The sequence below is a fragment of the Chelonia mydas genome, chromosome 3 (genome assembly GCF_015237465.2).
Source record: "Chelonia mydas isolate rCheMyd1 chromosome 3, rCheMyd1.pri.v2, whole genome shotgun sequence".
Classification (NCBI taxonomy): Eukaryota; Metazoa; Chordata; order Testudines; family Cheloniidae; genus Chelonia; species Chelonia mydas.
In genome coordinates, this window is record NC_057851.1 from 136,655,945 (window position 1) to 136,681,242 (window position 25,298).

Genomic DNA, 25,298 nt, shown 5'->3' on the forward strand with positions numbered 1-25,298 from the left:
GATCCTGTACCTCCCATTCGGTTCGTGCTGGAGCTCTTTTGCAATTCTGGGACTCCATTATGGTCACCTCTGCTGATGAGCTCTGCATGGTCACCTGCAGTCTGCCACGCTGGCCAAACAGGAAATTGAAATTCAAAAGTTCGCAGGCCTTTTCCTGTCTACCTGGCCAGTGCATCTGAGTTGAGAGTGCTGTCCAGAGCGGTCACAATGGAGCACTCTGGGATAGCTCCCGGAGGCCAATACCGTCTAATTGTGTCCACAGTACCCCAAATTCGACCCGGCAAGGCTGATTTCAGCGTTAATCCCCTTGTCGGAGGTGGAGTAAGGAAATCAATTTTAAGAGCCCTTTAAGTCGCAAAAAAGGGCTTCGTCGTGTGGATGGGTGCAGGGTTAAATCGATTTAACGCTGCTAAATTCGACCTCAACTCCTAGTGTAGACCAAGGCTTAGCATCTGGAGAGGCTAATGCCAAAATGCCTGAAAAGAAAGGGAATGAATATTTACCTGCAAGAAAAAGAAAATGGTGAATTTCTGAGTCAGAAGAGATTCAGGTATAAATTGCAAGAATAGGGAAGTATGAAGCTAATGTCTGAAATATTTCCAGATTAAGGCTTAACACAGTGAACACTGCTGTACTGTATGTAAACAATAGTATTTGTGTTGGAGAAAGATCAAAGCTCTTTCTCTTTAAAATGACTAAAGAATGAACAGTTCTACTCTTGGAGACTATAAAATGAAATTTGCTGCTAATCACACTGAAACAGGCCTCTTTCCAAACTCCACCTGTTCAGCATAGAGCTACCTCACCCCAGTACCTATAGATTGTGGAACAGAGACTCTGTTTAGCAAACATAACTCTAGGGCTGCGTTTACATAAAAAACTTGTGTAAAAATAACCACAGGTCCTAGGATAAAAAACAGTTAATCTTTTGTCAGACTGAGAATTGACCACTCGTTCTTCTTTGTTTTCTATCTTTTAGCCCATATTTAACCTATGATAGTATTTTACTACTTATATCATGATGACTTTGTTTCCTTAATAGCCTCTTGCGGGGGACTTTGTCAATGGCATTTTGAAAGTCCAAGTAAATGATGACCACCATTTTTCATTTATTCACTGTTATGCTAGAGAATTCTAATTGATTACATAGGCATGATTTTCCTTTACTTCCTGATTTACCCTTGACATGTTATGTTAGCAGGTTACCATGTCTCCTAGGTGCTTTAGAATAGATTTCCTGCTGCATTGTAGGAATCTTCTGCTACATCATCTGACAGTTCTAGGTTTGCTAATGGAAGGTACTCTTAACAACTGCTGCCTTTGATTTGTGGGATTCAGGGGTCATGCAGAAAACTGCAGCATTAGAAACTTGATTCTGTTCCGGAGCTTCACCCATGATAGACCATTGGAATAGTGAAAGTTGTGTTTGTCGCTCAAGACCTGTAGATGGTTACGCAGCAAGTCAGTGTCAGGACCAGGAGTAGAGTCTAAGACCCTAAACTGCAATGCTGTCCCCAGGCAAATCATTTAACCTCTTCTCCCTGTCTCTGTTCTCCCACCTGTAAAAATGGGAATGGCGGTAATATCAGCCACCATGGTAGGTCAAACCACACAAAGGGCCTCATTTGGAATCCTTTCCAAAAACAAAAATGCCTGCTTTACCCCAGTGCTTTTCTCTTCCCCAAACATTCTGGAGGTAGCATGCTGTGCTCCAGAGTGTCTGTTTCAGACTACCTCACATCGAAATCCAAACTTATCCAGGTATCTCCCTGGGGTCTGCTTCAGTCGTTTTTTCAAATAAAAAAGAGCAGTATATGAAAACAGAGCTAACCAAATTGCAAAATGGGTTACTTCTCCCTTCTTCTAGGAGAGACTGTCTGCCCCTCTGGCACACACCAGGTCTCTCTCTAATCTAGGAGAATGTGAGGTTTATAGATCTCGTTTTCCCAGCAAGTCTTGTCTCAGTTCAATATCAGAAATTGCCTGCCTGGGAACTACATTTCCCAGCAATCATTCCATACTCAGGCGAGGGGGAGTTCTAGCCTGCCTTGCACTTGGTGTTTGTGTTAATCACAGTTAGTGGTGTGTGCTTCTCGTCCAACAGAAACTATCCCTCTAAGACCACTTTTTTCTCCTTCAGTGACTACTTCCCCTGTCAAAAGAGAGAATCTGGAACATAATAGTGCTCTCCAGTAGTGCTCTCCAGTAGTGCCCCAGCTGATTGCCCAACCAGCCCTACAGGGACAATACATACCATTACAATAATACTTTGCTTTCATATAGTACACTTTCTTTTGTAGATCTCAAAGCACTTTGCTAATAATGCTCAACCATCTTAATAGATCTATGGAGAGGACATAACAGGAAGTGTTCAAGAGGTGGGTTTTGGTAGCATGGTCTTTCCTTTTGCACAGTTGGGTTTTTGTTGTGGTTGCTTAAGCTAGCCAGCTTGTATTTACTTGTTTTGTTTTGTTTTCTATTTGATGGGAGGGAAGGGTGTGTTTTTAAAAAGACTGCCATAGCTGTTGCATTTGCTGACTTGTGGTCCAGTGGGAAATTCCAATGGTAAAATTATTTCCTGACTAGAGCACTTGGAGCTTGGAACAAGTCCTTAAGATAAATAAGACTTCCCAAAGGGAAGTGTGGGGTTTGAGGGCCAGTTGACAGGTCAAGCCATGGAATACCGGGACCTGTTTTTGTTTTGTTTTTTTAGTTTGTTCTCAGATATCTATCAGACACTTCATGTAAGATTTGCCAAGGAGTTAGCCAATAAGAAACTTGACTAGCGATAACCTATGAAACGTTCACACTTGTATAACAGAACTAAAGAGTGTGTCATTCTTAGGTGGAAGTCACTGGGGCGACATGAGAACATCTTGGAGGAGGCCTGACATTCCATCCAGCAGAGTTCCATTCCTGAACCCTGCAGGAAGACAGGTGCACAAATGGAGTGCATGTGACAGATGGTCTGTGTAGGGGATGATTAGACTGTGTGTGGTCTAGGTCAGTATGAAAACAAAGCTCTATCAGGTTGGAGGAGGGTGGCTATCAACCTGAATACTAAAAGATCTCAAAGTATTTTTAATTGTGATGCAGCATTGTGATGCTGAGCATCACGGCACCTAATTTTTAGGTGCCTAGAAAATCACAGGAACAATGCTGCGATCCCCAAAGCCTGAGATGGGTGCATCAGTGCCTTATACAATGAAGGGGTCAAGATAGGTGCCTAAGAATATGATCCACAAAAGCCAGTATGCTAGGCTGGAAGATGCTTGAATGAACCAATGAGAGGGGTGTGGGTTAAGCCCTACCCTCTTGTGGAGTTAGGCACCTCCCGGCAGCCCAGACTTGAGCATCTATCTGCTTGTGATCCGTGAACGTGAACCCGTCTTGGAGTCAGGTGGCCTATATGCCTAGGTTGTTTCTTGTGAGAATGAGTTAGGTGCCTGCTTTACTCCACACAAAATGGGTGTGTGAGGGGCGTGCCCTCCCTTATTACTTTTAATCCAGCAGGTGGAGCACTCTCCTAAGAAGTGGAGTCCCAGGTTTAATTCCTATCCCTGCTTGATGAGGTAAAGATGTATGAACCAGGGTCTCCCACCCCTCAGGAGAGTGCTGTAACCACTGAGCTATGGGGTGTTCTGATGTGGGGTACCCTCACTGTCCCCTGTGGAAGCTGTTCCACTTGGGATAAAGTAGTCATTGAGAGGGGGGAAGAGAGACAGACAGATTTTAGTCTGGTGGCTAGGGCACCCATCTGGGAGGTGGGAGACCCAGGATCCAGTCCCCCTGCTTCAGTGACCTGGATTCAGAATGGGGCCCAATCCGGTAGGCAGCCTCTGAGAACCCAGCAGGGAAGCCAGGTTTTCGCCCATCTATCTTCCCTCGTTCACGGACTGCAATGCGGCTTAGATTTACCCTGAAAACTGAACCATCTACAGAGTTAAGTGACAGCTGAATGGGGGTTATATGGATTATAGTGCAGCATAAATGTGGTGGTTGTGTGCCTAAATACGTTTTGTAGATAGGGCCAAAGTTATTCAATCACCTACACTCTCTGCTGTGATTCGTGCATCTGAGACATTTATAACACGGGTTAAATGTAGCTGGAATACATGCCATTGTAGCCTTGTCTCATTAAAAATACTGTATTTTATTGTAGGTAGTAAGCCAGAGAGAAAATATTAGGGTAATGTGGAAAATATAATTTTAATTTAAATATTAAAGGAAATTCTATAGGGAACTTTGGCCGCCATGTAGTAAAAGGATGCTTTTTTTTTCTATAGGATGTTCTTCCCAGGATAATGTTAATTTACAGCATGCAGAGTGAAATTCACCCCAGTTCAGAGGACCAGCATAAGGTTACCACCCTCAATATGGAGATCAAGAGGGATGTAAGTGGAACACGGGTCCTTTGCCGTGGGGTGAATTTAGCTCTTAATGAACAAGGTAGGGGTATATATGTGTATGTGGCCTGCTTGCAGATCTCTTGCTAGGTCCTTAACCTGTATATCCAGACAGATCACCTTTTTGTCCACGACTAGCAATATTATTGTGCCACCGAACCTTTTGGTACTCACATGTTCGACAACCATATAGCAGCATTCCTTGGTACACATGCTCTGGAATTCATTGGTCTTCCAGTCCAATATGCCCATACCAAGAAAGCCGGCAAAACCAAACCAGTGCTGATGAAGGCAGTTGCTGTGTTCAGCTTCGAATATCCTCATTTCTGATCTTGTTCTGCCACTTGATGTGGAGCAGCTGATGATAAGAATCAAAATAACAATCCTGTGTTCTTCAGCTTCTCTCAGCACCCACATTTCACTCCCATACAATCAAGTTGGTATAACTGTGGTTCTATAGATCCAAAACTTTCTAGCCAGCTTGTTGTCATGACATCCCCGCAGAGGCCACTGAAGGGCTCAAAACTTGGCAGCAGCTCCTGTTATACGAATGTCCACATCTGTCGAGCATACTCCACCATTGTCTATGACTCTGTCCAATGTGTGGACGTTTCCACCTCTTCAGTGTCCTGTTTGGATAGATTAAAACTGAGCTGGTTATAATCTGATGCTGGAGGCTGCTTGATGGTAATGTCCAAGGACTTAGTTATATCTGCTTTAATAACCAGACCAATGCACATTGCTTCTAGCCTGAATAGATCAATCATCAGCTGCAGAGATTCATAAAACTGAGCCAACAAGACAATGTCATTGGCATATTCAAGATTGCAGAGCATAATGGTGTTCAGCACAACATCACCAACAGCAGCCTCCTCAAGATTATCCATCAACCAGTCAATGCTGATATTGAACAATGATGGTGATGGAACGCAGCCTTGCCAAACTGCCATGGAGATAGGAAACCATGCCACGTATCTGCCTTCAACTCAAACACAGCTTTGTGTGTTCAAAAAGCTAAAAGTGTTTCTACTAACTCATCTAATGGGAATCTTCTATTAGCGCACTAAGAGCCTGTGGTTTTGAAGCCAATGCTCGTGGGTTGTACTCTCTAATTTCTATGTTGCATGTACCAGATCACAGCTATGGGTGTGCAGCAGCACCTGGGCTCTTTCTACCTCACTAAAAATAGCTGTGTAGACATTGTGGCTTTGGGTCTGAAGCCATGGGAAGGGGGTGGTTTTCAAAGCCTGAGTCTTCAGCCTGAGCTGCAACTTAAAAGCACTGCTACACAGCTGGACTTCAACATGGGACAAGGCATAAATTCCGTGTCATGTCTAGTACATTTAGGGTGGGATTTACAAAAATATTGAAGTGGCTTAGGAGGACAAAGTACTTTTCTAAATTACACCCTTGGTAACTGGGATGGTTGGGGAGGTGACCTGAAAAAAACACAAGCAAACAAAACAGTTATCAGATTCTGTATATTCAGTGTATACATCTGAAAAAGAAAGATGTCCACTTTATTTACCAACACTTCAGCAAAGTAAGGGAAAAGGTGGTGGAGAGTTTTTTGTAATGGCTTCAGTAGACTTAACCTTGAAATGTGTACTGGAGACTGTAGGGCTCATTTGTAGGCTTGAGGGAGACTTCAATGACCCCTATCTTAACTCAGCTGTCAAAAAGACAAATTTATTCCTTTCCAAAATCTCTCTTATCATTTATCACTTCTGGTTTATTCTGAGAGCTCAACAACTCACTTTCAGTTACCTACAAACACAGCTATGTGTGATAAGGGTGCATTTGCTAAATCATTATGCGAAATGAAACGTAGAGAGATTAACTTCATGTTGACCGCTTTCTGTTACCTTCCCAACAAAATGTTCTTTCTCCCTGCAAAAAACTCCAAGAAGTCAGTTAGTGTAATGGCCAGACCTACTTAAAATTTCCAGCAGTTCTTAAGCTGAAAGGAATATCTCGTAAAGAAATACTTCTTCTAATTTAGCCCTTTGGATACTGCAAACACTCATGTATGATCATTCTGCTAAGCATACACTGAATCATAGGGTTTGGAGATGGAAAAGTCTTGTGAGGTGATATAGTTCACTCCTTACCAGTCAAAGATTGTTCCCTACAGAATATTCTCTTGTGTTGTCTAGTCTAGTTTTGAGTGTTTTGAAGTTGTGCAAGCACCTCTTGCTTTGGGGAAACTACTCCACTATATAATATCTTACTGTCAGGATGTTTTTCCAAATATTAAATCTAATTTTTCCCTTTCTTGTTTTCATTCTATGACTCTAGGTAGTACAAGGAGCTATAATCTTAATTAGTTCCTTTCCTTCCCTTGAGTAAAAGTCTGTGACCGAATTCACACACACGGGTGGGGAGAGGCCTACAGCCTATTTTAGGGTACGTCTACACAGCAATTTAAGGTGTGAAGTAGGAATACCTGCGGTAGCTTTAATTTAGCTAGCATGAGTAACAATAGTCATGAAGATGTGGCTGCATGAGTGTCAGCACAGGCTAACTGCTCCAATATAAGCCCATTGGAGACCCTGGGTATATACTTGCACTGCTGACCTGCACTGAGGTCTGTGCCATCACTTCTCCATTACTATTATCCTACTACCCGTGCTAGAGTCACGTCTTCACTTGCAGTATAGATGTACCCTTAGCTGTTCCTGGAGGTCTGTTTAAGTTATGCCAGCCCCTTTAGGCTACCCTATGGGTCCCAGCATTACCTAGAATCTCCACAGTCCTGAAGTCTCACCACCTGCATTGCCATCTCACCAACAGTCTTGCCCCTGGTATATCCACTACGGCAGAGCTTGTGAGGGGGTCCTTGGAATGCAGTCTTGTACATGTGCCTACAGTCCAGAGGAATCCTCACTGGATGGGTATGGGTCTCATAGGGCTTCTTTACATCACCAGGTAAATTAAAATAGGCAGAGTGTGAGTGAGGATCTCACCCTTTCACAAATGTGGATGTTAATCTTATTTTATCTTAGATGTAAGCCTGGAAAATACCAGTTTTCTAAGGGTTAAAGACTAGAACTTTGTCTTCCACTAAGAAAACTGGTTGCACAGACTCCCCATATCTTCCCTTATTGGGAAGAACTGCTGTCAGTGCAGAATGCTGTTTAATGACCTCTCACTGTTTGGTTTTAATTTTTTGCTGGATAGTTAAAAAGCAAATACTGTTGGTACAGTAGGGATGGCAAACTTGTAGCAAAGGTTGCTTTAATTGTCTAAAGACTTTCCCAGAATTTAACCACTTTAGGAGCCAGTTCTACTGTGTCTGTACAGCACAAACTTCCATCTAGTTCAACAGGAGATTTGCCTGAATAAGGACTGCAGAATCAAACTATGCATCTACTTCTTGTTGGATTGCATCATATCCATAGATGTACATTCTCATCTTGCTGCTTAAGGTTTTCCTTGCTCTCATGGTGACCCCTTTGTATAAAACTGAGGCTAAATCTCATAGGATAGCAATGTTTGTTTGTTTTTTAGTATGAAGCATTATTTATTAACTTTATATTGGAGATTCATTTTAAACAATTGGATACTACTGTTTAGTATGGATTTTAGTGTTTCATATGGGCTGTTGCCTTGCCCTTGTTCCATCGCAACACCGTGTGTCAAGGATATCCCCACTTTCTTGCCTCAGTTGTCCAATTAAGGAGACAAACTTGTGTTGCTTTTACCCCTTCCTTATGTTTCTTGGCAACTACTCTGCTTAAACTGGTGTAAATAGGGAGCAACTCCTCTGAAAACAAGTTGTACCAGTGTAAGAGAGGCAAGTCAAACCCATGTATGCTATAAACACACATGGGAATATTTAGAACTTTTTTTTAGAAACTGTGTAGTCTTGGCAGGCTGCCTGTCATGTGCAGACACTGTTCTTTTGATGCATCAGAACAGAAGCTCAGAAAGACAGCCACAAAAAAAGAAAAAGGGGTGAGATTAATAAAACGTGGAAAAGGCGGGCAGCAAGAAAAATGATTTTTAAAAGGGTTGAGAAAAAAGAAAAACAACAAAGGAAGAAACATGTCTGAATTAAAGTGCTTTAATTTTCCAACCTATTGCCATAGTGATTGCATTTCAGTCTCTGCCGTGCATAAATTTGAGTGGAACAATTTACCTGTATTGTTCACTTCATGTCATCAGTCTACTTTTCTGTCTTGCACATCAGTCATCCGGGCTCACTTCATTTACTACCATCTGATATCATTCTGTATTCATTTCCCTGCATTCCCATTTGTTACCAAGTGTTCCCTTTTTAAACTCCTATGTATCAAGTTTAGTGAGTCTGTTGTCTATGTGTAAGACTAGATTATGCAACCCTTTCTCATGCTGAAGAAGCTCAATGTATACTCATGCCTACCTGCAGGAATGAATGCTCAGCAATGTAAGAGCTGCACTACTGAGCCCAAAGCATACAGAATTCCAGACCCAGGTTAACCATGTTCAGGCCTTGATCCTGCTGTCCTTGCTCAGGCAAAACTCCCACTGTAGATTTGAAGTCACAGGAGATTTTGATGGATTAAACACTGCTGGATTGTGTGCATAATCCATCCTGCTCTCACACTTGAAATGGATAGTTTCTTTCCAACATAGGTTAGTCTATTCTGGTGTGTGGTGTTGTATGAAAAACTGGCAGCAAAGAAGTATAGCAGGGTTGGAAAGCTCAGAGCTGTTGGTTTTGAAACAAGTTAAGATTGATAAAAAAACAACAATCTCTGATAATGAGCAAGCCTGCTGAGCTCATATTAAACACACTTTTCCCCCTCAACTATTATTTGGTAACACTGGTTGCCTTAAAATACTTAGCACAACACTTGTCTCAACTCATTGCACACTACAATGTTAATATAGTTCCTGGTCCAACATCTAACTTTGTTATCCATACTTCCATTGCTATTGCTTTTGTGTGTGACTTTTAGCCCTGCACTATATTCCCTCTTTGCTTGAATGCGTAGACATGTTCCATTTCTGTCTGTCTTAGGGATTTAGGATACATCTGTCACCGTAACGTCTCGGTGACCTGATTGAGCATTTAAGCTAGAAGATAATTAAGAATGAAAAACAGGAAAAAAATATCTTTGCCACAGGATAAGCTTTGCAGGCGAGATGATCTTTGTCAAAGTCTTACTGTAGAGTTGCCCCATTGGAAGGTTTTCGAGACTAACTCCTCCCACTTGCTTGATGTCATGATCTCAGTATTGCCAACCCCCAAAGTCAACATATCACAATTCAGATCCCCAGAAATCAAGCAGTTGGTGCAAAAAAAAAAAAAAAAAAAAAAAAAGTAGCCTTTAAAAAACAAAAAGATTCTATTGTGGTTTTTGGTCACTTTTGATTTTTTTGTATTTATTTTTAAAATTCTCCCTGCCCCCCACCCTGGTGTGTGGGTGGCAGTAAGTGTATCCGCTATCGCTAATGTACAACATTGGGTGATTCAGACCCCTGCTGCAGGAGCGCTCACTGACTGCCTGATATCGCAGAGCTTCTCCCCAACCCCCACAGTCTAGTGAATTAATTCTGTTCTCTCCAACCCCAGTTCCATCTCTGCTCCTCCTGCAGCTCCACGGACTCTTCACCCTCCTCTCCCAGCCTTAGGTGGGGGGTAACTGCAGCAGAGTCCTCGTCTCTCCCTTCCCGTTATTCCTTCCAAAGCTCTGGGGTGCACAGGGAGAGTGCTGCAGCTGCACCAGCCTTCCAGAAGGTGCAGTGTCCACTCCCATCTGTGCCCTGCTAGCTCTGTTATGGTCCCCCCCCCCCCCCATCTCTCCAGGGTCCAGTGCCAGTCTTTCCCAGTTCCCATGTATTTTCTCAGGTCAAGGGCTCACCACTTCCCAAAGGCTTTTCATGCCTTTCTGCCCCCTCAGTGCATTCATGCAGGTAACAGGGAACACTTCTTGCCTTAAATTGTAACACAAGTGTGGTGAGGTCACGTACCCGAGCACTGACTTACCCTGTAAGTAAAGTGTGGTGCTGCTGCGAATACTAGGACAGGTGGCAACCCTAGAAGACTTCCTAGAGTGAAACTCTGATCACTGAAATCTCAGGCCCTGTCTCTACTTTTTTTTTTTTTTTTTTTTTTTTAAATGTAACTACACAGCTATGCTGGTATAAATCCAGAGAGTAGATGTGCTGTGTTAGTATAAGGCAGACCTTGCACTAATGTGATTTAGCTTTGTAAAAATTACTGGGATAAGTTATACCGGTGCAGTGTCTCTACGGTATCGGGCTACACTACACTGATGTATTTACAGCAATGTAAATTTCCCAAGTCTAGACAAACCCTCGTTTTTCTATACAGTGATGTTTCTCTGTGGAAAATCTGCCTTCGCTGTCGAAGCTTCCCCTGCACATGATAAGTGAGATCTGTAAAACCTCATTTTATCCCTGGAACCTTCACACCACAAAACTATGACAACAGCCAGATATGCTGACAGTATTTTGCATTAGAGTTATAGAGCTTGTTGGAGGCTGTTTCTTATCAATGAAGGGAAGGTTACTAGCTGTATTTTATAGGGCCCATTGTGGATTATTCTCTGTCTGGTCAAACTTGCATTTAAAGAAAAAATATTGTTTTTCTTCCCAATAGAAATCAGTCTGCTGCTTTCTAATGAACCATTTCTTCATTTAAATGTTTCCTTTTAAGAAGTTTTACTGCCTTTTTTATTTCCCTAGTTTAAAAGCAACATAATGAGTGCAGCTAGGGCCCCTTAAATACAGAGGCTTGCTGTGCAACAACATGATTCATTAACAGGTAGTTGTGATGTAGGGTCATCTGGCTCCCAGAGCTCAGAGCCTAAGAATTACAAGGGCTCAGGGGCATACAATGCCAATTCCCAGTTTATTAGCAACAAGAAAGAGACAAATCAGGCAGGATTCCTTTACTAGGTTCTAGGCTTCTTACTGCAGTACCCACAGACTCTTTCCAAGAGTCTATTCCAGACTGCTTGCCTTCTGGTAACTCTTACCTCATTTCTTGGAGAGGAAACCCAAACTGCCCTGCTCTTAAAAGGACAGCATCCATCACATCTAGCAAAGAACTGCCTTCCTCAAAAAGATTATTCAGAATATTAATGTTTATTTCATTTTTGTGGATTTGCCTTAAAGTCTCAGGTGAACATGAAGAAGTGGCCACAGAACTTACATTACCCAGGACAACTATTTGATTTCCATCAAGTACAATTTGTGTGGGATTTAAGGCTAAAGTGTTTTCAAGTGAGTTTGTTTGGCTCATGTTTTCTGCTGCTTCCAACTTCTTGCACATACATGAACACAATGTGCAACTATCTATTATATGTGTATACTAGAGCAAGTCAGGAATTTTGATGAAAAGTGAGTTTTCCACAAAACTGACTTTTTTTTTTTTTTTTTTTTTTTACAGGAAAAATTTTGATGTTGCTGAAATTTTTCACTTTTTCCGTTCTTCTTCTTCATGGCAAATCCCAAAGGCACATAGCCTCTTTGTAGATCAAGCATACCCAGATGAATCTCTAGCGAAGTCCTTAAGACAGTCTGTCTGGATGATCAATCTATGTCATCCAGGGTAATTTTAATCACACCACCAAAACTTTTGGTACTCGATCACTGGCCATGTAGTGAAATTTCTTTTTAAATGTGCATCGTAAATCATTGGTCTTCCATCCTAATATCTCCGTAACAAGAAAGGTGATGAAACCAAACCTGTGAGGGCATCTAAATGAAATATTTCATTTTGGTCCATGTTCTCATAAATTTGAAACATTCTGGTTTGTAGAACTGCACTGAAACATTTGTTCTGGGTCAGTCTGATGTTAATCCATGCCTGGCTAGCTTCTATGGTGCCTCTGAGAGTTGTAGTTTGGATACCTCATGTCCCCCGTTTGCTTGTATGAGCTGGGTTTCCTGGAAGGACTACATCTCTCATGGTGCACTGTGGTATCCCCTCTGGTTGACCTGCCATGGTGCATTGTGGGAGATGTAGCTTGGCTGCGGAGCCCAGCTCATGGAAGAGAATTTGGGGAGAAAAACTGTCAGAATAAGAAAGAGGGAGCAAGAGTGAGTTATAAATATAGTAGTTTATAAAAAGAGGGAAGAAAAATACAGAAAATAATGGATTATATGCAATAGGAGCAGAATTAGCTATAAAGAGAGGATCTGGGAAACTTTGTCCAGGAGCCCTCAGTGGGTGTTAGAAGAAATATTATACCTTCTAGTGAAACCCTTGCAGTCAATGTATTGTATGCATGAAGATAATCCACTGAGGTTCCCCTCCTCCAACTTTCTACTCTCTTCCCATTTATGAAATTCAAAGTGTTCTCTAAAGCACAGATAGGGGTTATCAATCACGTCCAATATTAGGTTACTTGCAGAGGAGAGTCATTACCTTTAATGTGTAATAACTGTGCCATGAAGATAATACAATAAAATCCAAGAAATGTAATTTAGAAAGGCTTCTTGCTCAATCCTTGTGTTTTAAAAAAAAATCTTTTATAATCCTATCCCCAGAGTCACAGAAAACCTTGTTTACTGTATTCCATTCTCATTGTCCCTTTTGGGGATTCTTGCAGTGCAGTGCATCATTGGTCTTGGGATGGTCTGTCACCGTGGGTCTTCTAGTTTCAGATATAGTTTTAAAAACACGCAAGCCTGGTTTCTATCATAGTATAGCTGCTGAGTAGTTGGCTATTGTCGTGTGACAGCTGACTGCGTTGTATTAAAATTAGGACGGTCGATTAATCGCAGTTAACTCACACGATTAACTTAAAAATTAATCGTGATTTTAAAAAAATGAATTGCGATTAATCACAGTTTTAATCGCACTGTTAAACAATAGAATACCAATTGAAATTTATTAAATATTTTTGGATGTTTTTCTACATTTTCAAATATATTGATTTCAATTACAACACAGAATACAAAGTGTACAGTGCTACTTTATATTATTTATTACAAATATTTGCACTGTAAAAATGACAAAAGAAATAGTATTTTTCAATTTACCTAATACTAGTACTGTAGTGCAATCTCTTTACTGTGAAAGTGCAACTTACAATGTAGATTTTTTTTGTTTTGTTACATAACTGCACTCCATAACAAAACAATGTAAAACTTTAGAGCCTACAAGTCCACTCACTCCTACTTCTTGTTCAGCCAATCGCTAAGAAAAAACAAGTTTGTTTACATTTACAGGAGATAATGCTGCCTGCTTCTTATTTACAATGTCACCTGAAAGTGAGAACAGGCACTTTTATAGCAGGCATTGCAAGGTATTTACGTGCCAGATATGCTAAACATTCATATGCCCCTTCATGCTTTGGCCATCGTTCTAGAGGACATACTTCCATGCTGATGATGCTCGTTAAAAAATAATGCATTAATTAAATTTGTGACTGAACTCCTTGAGGGAGAATTGCATGTCTTCGGCTCTGTTTTACCCGCAATCTGCCATATATTTCATGTTGTAGCAGTCTTGGAGGGTGACCCAGGACATGTTGTTCATTTTAAGAACAATTTCAGTGCAGATTTGACAAAACGCGAAGAAGGTACCGATGTGAGATTTTTAAAGATAGCTACAGCACTCGACCCAAGGTTTAAGAATCTGAAGTGCCTTCCAAAATCTGAGAGGAACGAGGTGTGGAGCATGCTTTCCAAAGTCTTAAAAGAGCAACACCCCAATGCGGAAACTACAGAACCCGAACCACCAAAAAAGAAAATCAACCTTCCGCTAGTGGCATCTGACTTAGATAATGAAAATTAACATGTGTCGGTCCACACTACTTTTGATTCTTATCAAGCAGAACCCGTCATCAGCACGGATGCATGTCCCCTGGAATGGTGGTTGAAGCATGAAGGGACATATGAATTTTTGGCATATAAATATCTTGCGATTCCGGCTACAACAGTGCCATGAGAACGCCTGTTCTCACTGTTAGGTGACATTGTAAACAAGAACTGGGCAGCATTATCTCCTGCAAATGTAAACAAACTTGTTTGTCTGAGTGATTGGCTGAACAAGAAGTAGGACTGAGTGGACTTGCAGTCTCTAAAGTTTTATGTTGTTTTATTTTTGAATGCAGTTTTGTTGTACATAATTCTACATTTGTAAGTTCAACTTTCATGATAAAGAGATTGCACTACAGTACTTGTATTGGGTGAATTGAAAAATAATATTTGTTTTTTACAGTGCACATATTTGTAATAAAAATAAATATAAAGTGTACACTTTGTATTCTGTGTTGTAATTGAAATCAATATATTTGAAAATGTAGAAAACATCCAAAATATTTAAATAAATGGTATTCTATTATTGTTTAACAGTGTGATTAATCGCTATTAATTGTTTTAATCGCTTGACAGCTCTAATTGATATAGCTGCATATCGTTTTCCCCTCTTCTTTCTTTAAACAGATCGTTAAACTACATAAAATATTTGGTTAAATCTACTAATTTTAATGTGTCATTCCCCCCCCCCCCCCCCCACTATGATGTATGCATTTGTTTACTTTCATCCAAATCCAAGCAGAGTCTCAGACTTTTATGTTCTGTCACTGTGCTATTCACTTCATTTTCCAATTGTGGAGGCTTTTCATTTGCTATTATTTCCCGTAGCTATTTTGTATCTCTCCCTCTAGAATTAGAGATTGAAGTCCCTAGTTCCCCGGCTCACATTGCTGTGGTTATTACAGTGATCTATCTTTGTGCTGAACTCTAGCATGGATCATTCTGTTTCCTGTTAGAATCTGTTTTCCATCCAACTTTCATTTCCTATTGTATGTTCCTTTGGGGACAAAGCAGCTTTGTTAGACTAACAGGACTCTCTTTGGAGTTATTTCTTCATTCTCATCAGCTGTGTGCATAGAAATGAGCAGCAGAGCGATGCAATAAAATGATTCAGCTGCGGTAAGCCCCTTTGGGTCTAAAACTGTAACAAAACCATAACTACAGTTTTGCCACAGCAGCTCTCTGTATTACCAGCACAGGCGGTGTGTGGTGGAGACATGGAGGAAACTGGGAAAGCAAAACAAGAAGCAAGGTACTGGAATAAGCCTTCTGTTGTTTTTGAGTCACTAATGGTAAAACTCAACTGAGAGGGGTGACTTACCTGACCTCCTGTATGTTTTAATTGAAACTGAAGGCTAGCTAAGCCTCTCTGACCCTTTCAGCCCTAGTATATGCATGTGATTAAAAATTAAGGTTTTTGCTTGTTTTTTGGCCTGGGGCTTTCCTGGATAGCATCACACAATAGTCCCATACTGAGGGAGTGTGAAGTAGTGAAACCAGCTAAACCAAAAGAGGCTGCACAACAAGGTAAGCTTGATGTGTCGGCAGGTAATGTCTTTGTTAGAAACTCCTCAATTTGCCCTAGCTTAAATGACCATGCCAGGAGTTTAGTTTCACTGCAGATTTCTTTTAATAAGTTAATGGAAAGAAAATAGAAAGGTTTTTGGCTTGTCTCTCCCCCAGAAGAGACATTGCCATGTCTTTGTTTTAAAATTGATCCCTTTTTTCAGAGCTAGGCAAATACTGCAAAAAAATTCTTTCACAAATATGCACTCAGACTTTGAAATGAACTTGCTCTGACTGTTTTTCATGCCCTCTTTGCTGTGTTTTCTATGAGCATTCAAATGATCCAGTGTACAGACATAAAAGATAGCAGAAAGCAAATTTCAAAGTCACATGCATGAGAACTCACAGAATCCCAATATGAAATATTCGGGCATGAGTGTTCATGCTGGAAGTGCTTAGGAATCTGTCTAATCAGACAGCAGCAACTATGTCAGGTGACTTTTCTAACCAATACAACTCAGATTTTGAAAACTGACTATTAAATAATCACAGTGAACTATCTGTGATTATTTCACAGAGTGTAAAACTTGATACAGTTTTATGGAATACATTCAAAGAATGAATAAATCCAACTAGGAACTCATGGTATGTTTGCACATTTTCTACAATCTGGTGAAACTCCATTTCAGTGGAGGTGTTGTTGCAACTGAGAGCAGAAATTTTCCCAATGTATCCGGAAGCTTAAGGAAGATATACACTAATGTAGTGATTTAGAATCTTTTTTTTTTAAAGCCATTTTAATGGAAAAAATAAATATTTAAAGTGACATTTATATAGCTCCTATTCTGTTCTCTACAGACTGCATGGATGTTACTTAAAGCTGCATGAAACTAATCAGTTTGCTTCACATGGATTCTGTCACGCTGTCTTGACAGTTCTGGCTCACATGCTTTTGTATTGATTGTATACAAACATGCATGACGAAGCCAAGACTCAAATGAAACTGCTCAGCCCTGTTGTATTGCTTTTGCTTACGAGTTTGTGGTATCATCTGAAATAGAATCCAGAAGTGGGAATTTCTTTAAATTTGTAGCAGGAAGTGGGGCAGTAGAGGGCCAATGAAGCTTTTAAGTGGAAGCTCTGTAGTTGAATCAGAGCATCAGAAAAGCTTTCGGGATACTACTCTTCCTTAATGCAGCGGTTTTCAAACTGTGGGGTGTGCCTACCTAGGGGTGCACAGAGGAACGTTTGGGGGCTCAGGCCAGTGACCGCCAGGTGGGGCTTAGGGAGGGAGCACCACCTCCACCCCTGACTCACTTCAGTGGGACACCCAGCCCTGGGGGTCAGCGTCAACATCCGCCGCGGCTGCACCGATTTCCACTCCCGACAGCCTCCCTGCCCAGCGCTGCTCTGCCCCCAGAGACCATCGCATGCGCCTTTCCCCACTCTGAAAACCTGAGGAGGAAGGGACAGGTATTGTCTATTTTTTGTCTGAGGGGGCGCAACTAAAAATTGTAACTCAAAGGGGAGGCTCAGCTTAAAAAGTTTGAGAACCGCTGCCTTAGTGTAACATTCCTTGTTTGAAGAAAATGACTTGCGTGATTAAGTTGCCATTGTCACATGACAGGGACTTCACTCAGTGGAAATTCATCCAGCCAACTTCCCTGTGACCAACATTCACAAAAGATTTTTGTTAGGAAACTAAAAAACACATACACCTCAAGCTCAGATATGTCTCTTCAGAAAGAGAAGGATTTGGGCTTTGGGGATATCAGTGGGCTTAGAAAGGCTTGGATAAAACTCTCCTAGTTTCACTGCTTGGCCTGGAACCCACACCTGGCCATTGCTTATGGTTTCAGGTTTTGTTTTGAAACAGTCACACAGCTCTAGTTAGCATGTGCGTTGGGGAAGTTCAGATGGAGGCACCATTAGCCTCTGAGGGGGATGAGTGGCTGGGGAGCTGTGTATTTTGAAATGAGCAGAGAACAGACCACTAGGTTTGTGTCTCAAGCTGACAAACCCAAGGAAGCATACAGCTGAGTTGGCCACTCTGATCCCATGTGGTGGTAGATGTATGAGGTTAGATTTTTCTGTAAGGTATGTAGGCATGCTGGACTATGATCAGCTCTGTCAGATCTGAGTGCTTAGACAGTAGCTGAATTTAACAGATGATGCACACCTATGTGGAGTGTTGTATCACTTGTCATTCTGGGGCCATGCCAGAGTCTAGCACAGGGGATTACACTAAATTTGGCTGGGCAGCCTCAACTGTGAATTTTTCTTGCTTTTGTTAGGCCTAAGTTACTACAGTGGCTCCCACACTGTGGTCCGCAGAACAGTGCCTAGTGGTCAGTACAGAGCTGTGTGCTTTGCAGGGGGCTGATTTTCTTTGTGTCTAGCTGCCAGTTGCATTCAAAGACAGCAAAAACCCAATAAGTATTTCCCTAGTATTAATCTGCTGGGTACCAATTGCTATCCTTGTCACTGGGACGGTATTTTATAAGAATAAGACGGGGGAAAAGGTTCTGTGCAGCAGTGAAAGGGAGGGGTGGCATCCACAAGATACTGCCTGTTAAGTTGTGATCCATACTATGAAAATGTTTGGGAAGCCTTGAGTTACTACACCGATGGTACTTTAAAATACTATGCAGCTTTTTGCATTTATTTTTGTGGGCTTGCTCTGAAGATTTATTCCTGCTGTTAGCTGCTGTGATGCCTTTGTCAGGACTGTTTATTGGATCTGTTACAAGGAGATGATATATGATTTCAACAGATCAGGTTTGTCATGGATTTTTGTTCTCCTTTAGTAGAAATTCTCTGTCATGCAGTCCTTTACCCAACCATTGAACAAGGGGAAATACACAGGAAACCAGTTTAATGCATAGACCAGCGTTCAACTCGTTACACACATTTAAGGTTTCAATGTTTACATTTCTAACTGTATAGGCTTTCCTATGCAATCCCCTTGCTGGGCATTCACAGAGGGGTTGGTGATGAGAATGGTGTTTTCATGTATCTTATGTGAATTTTAGTAGAGCTCTGTTGTGCTGTCCCTATGGGTTAATTGCCCCGTTTCACCCAATGGCTAGGAAATAGTATGGAACCAAAGCTGTTTGCACTGGCCACTGCTGAGAAAAAACAGAGATGGATTATCTTGTACTTCTCATCAGAGGGAGCTGAGAAGAGAAAGCTGGGCATTGTTTAGTTTCATTTAGATGATGATAAACTGTAAGAAAGCAAACAAAACACTTAGGCTGTGTTCATGTGTAAAGGGCAATTGTAAACAACAGTTTGGGTTTGGAATGTGATATGTTAACATTAACACTTCTAGATTATTTTAAAAATTAAGACATTTTAGCAGAGGGAAATAATCTTGACTTTAATGGACACTGGATCAAGCCTTTAGGCCTGATGGTTCCTGTGATAGACTCTACAGGACAGGATTCCAGGAGAGGAACTCTCCCTTGGAAGGATTCCCATGTAGAGATGCCTCCTGTCATCCCAAACCAGGCAGATCTGTTGGTGGCCATAGGCTTTGGACCCTGTTGTGCTTCCACCAGCTCTCTGCCAGCATGGCTCCCTTTGAGCTGCTCCACTAGGGTATCCCGTGAATCTCTGGATTCTACTTTTCTGGGGCAGGAAGAGGTGGAAAACTATGTATACTTTCATTTGGGTTACCCACTCCTCTCCTCGTCTCTGTCCCTGTGCCTGCACAGGCCCCAGACCATAAGGAAAGGCCTCAATAGGGTGAAAGGTGCTGTGAAGGTACCCGAATCCCCTTCTATGCACAGATCTAGGCGTGCAGTATAGCCACTTGTTTTCACTCAGTCCTCGCTCCATCAAACAGGAGTGAATGATGATTTGCCTGAGTAAGAACTTCAGGATTTAGCCCATACCTAACATCTTATGGTGACACTTGGAACATCAGATACAGTTGAAAGACATTCTAACCTTAACAAACCCTTTTATTATTCACTCAGGCTGGTAGTGACTCATATCTCAGAGTACAGTCCAGGGGTGGGCAAACTTTTTGGCCCGAGGGCCATACTGGGGTTGCGAAACGGTATGGAGGGCCAGGTAGGGAAGCCTGTGTCTCCGCAAACAGCCTGGCCCCCGCCCCCTCCCCCTCCCACTTCCTGCCCCCTGACTGCCCCCCTCAGAACCCCCGACCCATCCAACCCCCCCTGCTCCTTGTTCCCTGACCACCCCCTCCCGGAACCCCCCTCCCCAAACGCCCCCCCAGGACCCCACTCCCTATCCAACCCCCCCGATCCCTGTCCCCTGACTGCCCCAACCCCTATCCACACCCCCGCCCCCTGACAGGTCCCCTGGGACCAACAACCCATCGAACCTCCCCCCCCAACTCCTTGTGTCCTGACCGTCCCCTCCTGGGAACCCCATCCCTAACTGCCCCCCCAGGACCCCACCCCCTATCCAACCCCCCCTGCTCCCTGTCTCCTGACCGCCCCCCCCGCAAACCTCCGCCCCATCCAACCACCCCCTGTCCCCTGACTGCCCCCCGGGACCTCCTGCTCCCTATCTACTCCCTCTCCCCCTTACCATGCCGCTCAGAGCAGCAGGACAGGCTTATTGGAAAGCCTGGGAAGTGGGTGGGTGTAAGCTGTGCTGCCCGTGCAGCAGCGTAACTGTGGGGGAGGGGGGACAGCGTGGGAGGGGCCGAGGACTAGCCTCCCTGGCCAGGAGCTCAGGGGCTGGGCAGGGCAGTCCCATGGGCCAGATGTGGCCCGCGGGCCGTAGTTTGCCCACCTCTGGTCCAGTCCCTGCTCCCATTGAAGTTCCTGGGATTTTTGTTGTTGTCTTCACTGGGAACAGGGTCAGCTCGTGTAACAGAAGAAAAAAATCCCACCATTATGCTAGATACAGGACTGAATTTGTGGGGGGAGGTTGGGGTACTGGGACTTTAGTCCTTTTGGACCAAAGCCTGTTTACTTTACTCATACAAGTAGTCCCAGTGAAGTCAGTAGGATTAATTCTATGAGTAAAACAAGCAATATTTTTCCCTTTGTGGGAGGACCTAGACAATCTATTGTTGCATACACAAAAATAATTTTCATATGTGACCCATTTATGAAAAAAGTATTCCTAACATGTAATATAGTTCACATTTTCTCTTGATGAAGCAAAAGCCCAGGGCAACTGATTTTGATTTTCCTTAATTTTTTCCATCACATAGCTCTTGGTAGAAACCAAAACCTTTCTACTTTATTTATTTATTTTATTTATTTTATTTGAATTCTCAGTATGTTTGTGTTGCATTCAGAGAACATGGAGAGCCCTCCTGTAGTTTTTCATAACGGTTTCTCAAAGTCTTCTTGAGCCACTGTTAGCTTCACATATCAAAGGAAGTGAGTTCAAATCCTGTTATGGTTTTATGTTTATATTAAAATTAATTGTAGCTCTTTTACATCAAGGCAGCAATAGATTAATTAATTCTTCTAAAGTAAAAAAACAGCTAAGAGAAAAGAAAATGAGGTGGGGAGAAAATATCTGATCCTAAATATTTTGCATGTTAAAAAATATATCCAAAATAAAATTCAGTCACATGAAGATGCCACAGTAGAAAAGCAGGGGGGAATTTAGACCTCCAATTAAGTGCTTGGCTGATATTAGGGGGTGATCCTGCAAACATTTACACATAAGTAACTTTACTCATGTAAAGTACTCACTCACGTTAACTTGAATGGACTTGGTCATATGAACAAAGTTGTTCGCCTACATAACTGTTTGCAGGATTGGGGTCCTTAACTGGTCCAGTACAGAAGGAGCCTTATAGCCTCTCTCTAAGCTGCAATGAACCACCAGAGGGCAAACTGCTCCTGCACAGTCTATTTGCATTCCAAGTAGACACAATTGATTGTTAATAACTTTCCTTAATTACAATGTGTTTTTTTCCCTAACTATAACCCTATGCATAAGTTTCAAGGAGATTCAACTGTATGGAAATCTGAAGAGTTGGAAAAAGATGTCTGAGTACTAGAGGGAGACAAAGAAACAGACACAAATCAAAATTTCATACTTGGGTAACTTTTTCATGAACTGTCACTCAAACAGTTTGAGCAATTGTTTTCAAACTTTACAGAAACATTGTCCTTATTCTTCAGAGTATATAAGCCTATCAGTTCTTCAGACCAAACCAATTTTTGCTAACCAAATTATAGGGGACTGAAATAGGGCTTATAATGTTACCTGTTTGCAACCTTGATTATGGAGAAATCTCTCCTTATTTCTCCTCCTGGTGCACGTCCTTCATTGAATTGGATTAGCCATATTCTTCTAATAGGTAATTGGCTTTGGTGGGGTTAGGAGCCACAGGTCATCAGAGCTCTCAGGAGGAGTGTGTAGAGCAGGGAGACTTGCAAAGAGTGGATTCTATCTTTCGAGACATGTATGGTGAGTTTTTCAAAAGCACTTAGTGTTGGCCTAACTCTGCTCCCATTGAAGTCAACGGGATGTTTAGCAATGTCTACAAGGAGTGGAGTTAGCCCATGCTGAGTGCTTTGGAAAATCCCATCCTTAATGCAGTTTCTGTTTTAATTATAAGGCTTTTTGGGGCAGGGACTGTCTTTTTTTTTTTCTTCTGTATTTGTACAGCATTAAGCACAATGGGGTCCTAGTCTGTAACTAGGGCTCCTCAGAATTACAAGGCTATAAATAATAGAAGGATAATTGGCCAGATTTCCCAGTATGGACCGGTTGCTTTGCACCGTTGTAGTGCTGTAGAGCAGCCATGAACCTAGTTTAACCAGCCTGTTAAATTGGGTTTATGGCTGCCTTGCATTGTGAGAGTGGAATTTAGCCTAACATCCCAGGCTCGGTCATTCAGACTCTCTCACAACTTGGTTAGAAATTGTCAAATGTTTTTGAAATGTTGCCAGTGGAGGGCATATGATAAGACAGCATTGTGCCTGACCTCTCAGAACCTCCTTATTTTCAGTATATGTTTTGCTGCTTTGTCTCTGCTAGATGCATCATTTCCTTATAATCCTTACTGTCTCCTTGCTCGTTACCAAGTTATTCTCTTTTACATTAGCAATTGCTTGGCGAGTGCAACCCAAGGGGAGCTAGCATGATATCTGATTGGCTTCTGGCCTGCAGATTACAGGCTGGTGTTATAATTATCCTACATCTGCACAGCAGTGATTTCCAGATGTTTACAGTTTCAGAGAGATGTATTCTACAGGGAATTTTTTTCAAGATAGGTCAAAAGGGCTGGATCAGAACATGCAAAGTGCAAATTCAAGCATTATTTAAAGGGGCAATGTCTGAATGGTGAGAAGCGGGGGATGAAATTGGTGGTTTAGCAAACTGGGAAACTTGTTGACTTTTCCATTCATTCAGCCAGCCCTTGTAATCCCTGAGGTAGAGTGTGACTCTCTGCTTTTGAAGGTCAAGAGACACATCCACAAGCTAGTGAGCTGAGATCTGAAGATATTGGAGACTGAGTTTTCATGGGCTTGAACAATGCTCTTAATGGGATAATATCTTAATCAATTCAAACCTTATAATACATCCATTGTCATTTTGGAAAGGAGACTGTACTTGTCAATGAAATTTGCAAGAAGGAAAAGGTGAAGCAGACAATGTTAGTTACATTTCCCACCAGAATAATTTTCAGCTGATCTTGTGGCTTTGAGGGTATGTTTCTGTACCCTTTTCCCTCCCTGTTAATGAGTATCTGAAGGATGTCTCTTTATACTCTTAAACTTAAGCACAGAGTCTGCAGCCTATGAGGAAATTCTGTGGATGAGTGGGAGGGGGAGAAAGAGAGCGTGTTTGAAATTTTGGTTGAAATTGGATGGTTAATGTACAGATAGGTAAAAGACAAAGGAAGACTTAAAGACTTTTAGGAAAAAATGCATAGACGCAGATGGAAAGCGCGAGTATGGAGCCAGTCTTGAAATTGTAATGTGCAGATGGAGAGCTAAAGCCCTTATAGGGAGGTCTTCTTCTGTAGACGCTGAAGTCTGTGGATGTCATCATAAATTTTGGGTTTTTTTCTTTGCCTTCTGGTATCTGAGCCTGTTGAGTACAGTGAGATCATGTTTTCAAGCTTTTCTCTGCAATGATGACGGCTAGAAACTTACTTTTTTTTTTTAAAAAAAGGAAAGCTGCAATTCTCATGTTGTCAATTGTATCCAGAAGCTAGGGCTTTCCACAGAACATTAAATATTGCCAGACTTTGATTAAAAATTGCAAAAATTGGCAGTGCTGAATAGCCGCATTCCAGTATAGACTGCTGCCTTTCCAAGGCAGTAATGATTTTCTGTTTGAGACAGGGATCTTTTTGATTCTGGCCCACGTGGTTTTGTATTGGGTGGGGGTGTGGGATGAACTGAAACTGCTAAGGAAACCTTTTCCATTTCAGCTCTCCAGCTCAATTGTAGGACACCGCAAAATCAAAAGGACAAAACCATCCTAATAGCAGTGTTTGGGTTCGGTTAGAATACTGAACTCTGCATTCTGTCTATATCCATGTATAGCGCGCGCTCTCTCTCTCCCCTCCTTCAGTGTGAATAGTAGCCTATTTAACTGCAGAAGATAATGTGTAACTTTGCCATGCCATTCTTGCGTAGCTTTCCTAGTGAAATCTCCTGCCTCTGGCTATGAGCCAGACTTGACAACTAGCCATGAAAGCAATTTGGCAAAAATAGTGATTTCCTTCCCCCTTATGTGAAGTTTCTTTACTATAATGTCTTTTTTGCTTGGCAGGATAATTACTATGCTAACTTTGTTCTTAGGGGGGAAAAGAAAGGAAAATTGACACAGTGACTCCCGTAACAGGATTACAAGGAACAAAAACATCTTACAGCTTTTTTGTGTGTGTGCATGTCAGTGAGCTTTTCAGACTGCCCCTCTTCTGCCCCTCAAAAAACAAATGAAAGAGCATCTCACAGACTCTATGCCTCCTTCTTATAGTTTCATCTCTCATTTCTCTGAGACCTTTCTCTTGAATAAGGTGTGTGTGAAGGGACTCCCACCTGGTGGTGGATCTGATTGCTATATAAAAATAGCATCTTGACATCAAAAAGTACACCCTTGAAAGTGCTGCTGTAGGGGCGGAGTGGGGAAGAGAGAAAGTATGTACAAATAAACTAGTTTATAAACTTGAATGTTTATAAAAACAGGCTAGTGTTTTTTTTCCAGTTAGTTAAATGAGAAGGACAGCTGGTAGTTGACTTCTCAGCCCTTATCAATAGGTGTCACTGAAGCCAATGATTGATGAGCGTACCAGTAACTGCAGGGGTGATTTGGCTTGTACACTGCTTTTTCTTGTGTAAACATTCTCTCATCCTCCCTGACTCTAGGTTTTTGCATTTCCCAGTAGTAATATTGTCACTTACCAAGCTCAATATCTTTAAATCCATATGTGAACATTAACTAGTGACTGTTTGGCCAATATGTTCCAGCTCTGGTTCATCAAAAACTTTACAATGTTCTCTCTGCAATTTTGCACCTAGGCTTCCTTCACTTCAGGGGAAGAGGAGTCTGGATTGAGAGATCCTAAACCGTATATGTCCTTCTGTTCCCACCAGTAGCAGTTATAGGCTCCCCCTGCCTCCCCAGCTGCTTCTGGGGTAGCTGAAA

General features: G+C 41.9%; 1 protein-coding gene across 5 annotated transcripts in view; it reads left to right on the forward strand.

Moving 5' to 3' along the window:
• KIF26B (kinesin family member 26B) overlaps positions 1–25,298 on the forward strand; it is a 404,391-nt gene that overhangs the window by 66,274 nt on the left and 312,819 nt on the right. Inside the window, exon 1 of one of the 5 annotated variants that reach the window (XM_043543372.1) lies at positions 4,290–4,394. The exons of 3 other annotated variants lie outside the window; for them this stretch is intronic. In XM_043543372.1, the coding sequence (XP_043399307.1) occupies positions 4,305–4,394 (90 nt within the window). In that variant the 5' untranslated portion in view covers positions 4,290–4,304. Of the gene's footprint in view, positions 1–4,289; positions 4,395–15,288; positions 15,439–25,298 lie in introns of those variants that run through there. One more of the 5 variants, XM_043543374.1, reaches the window with a different exon arrangement.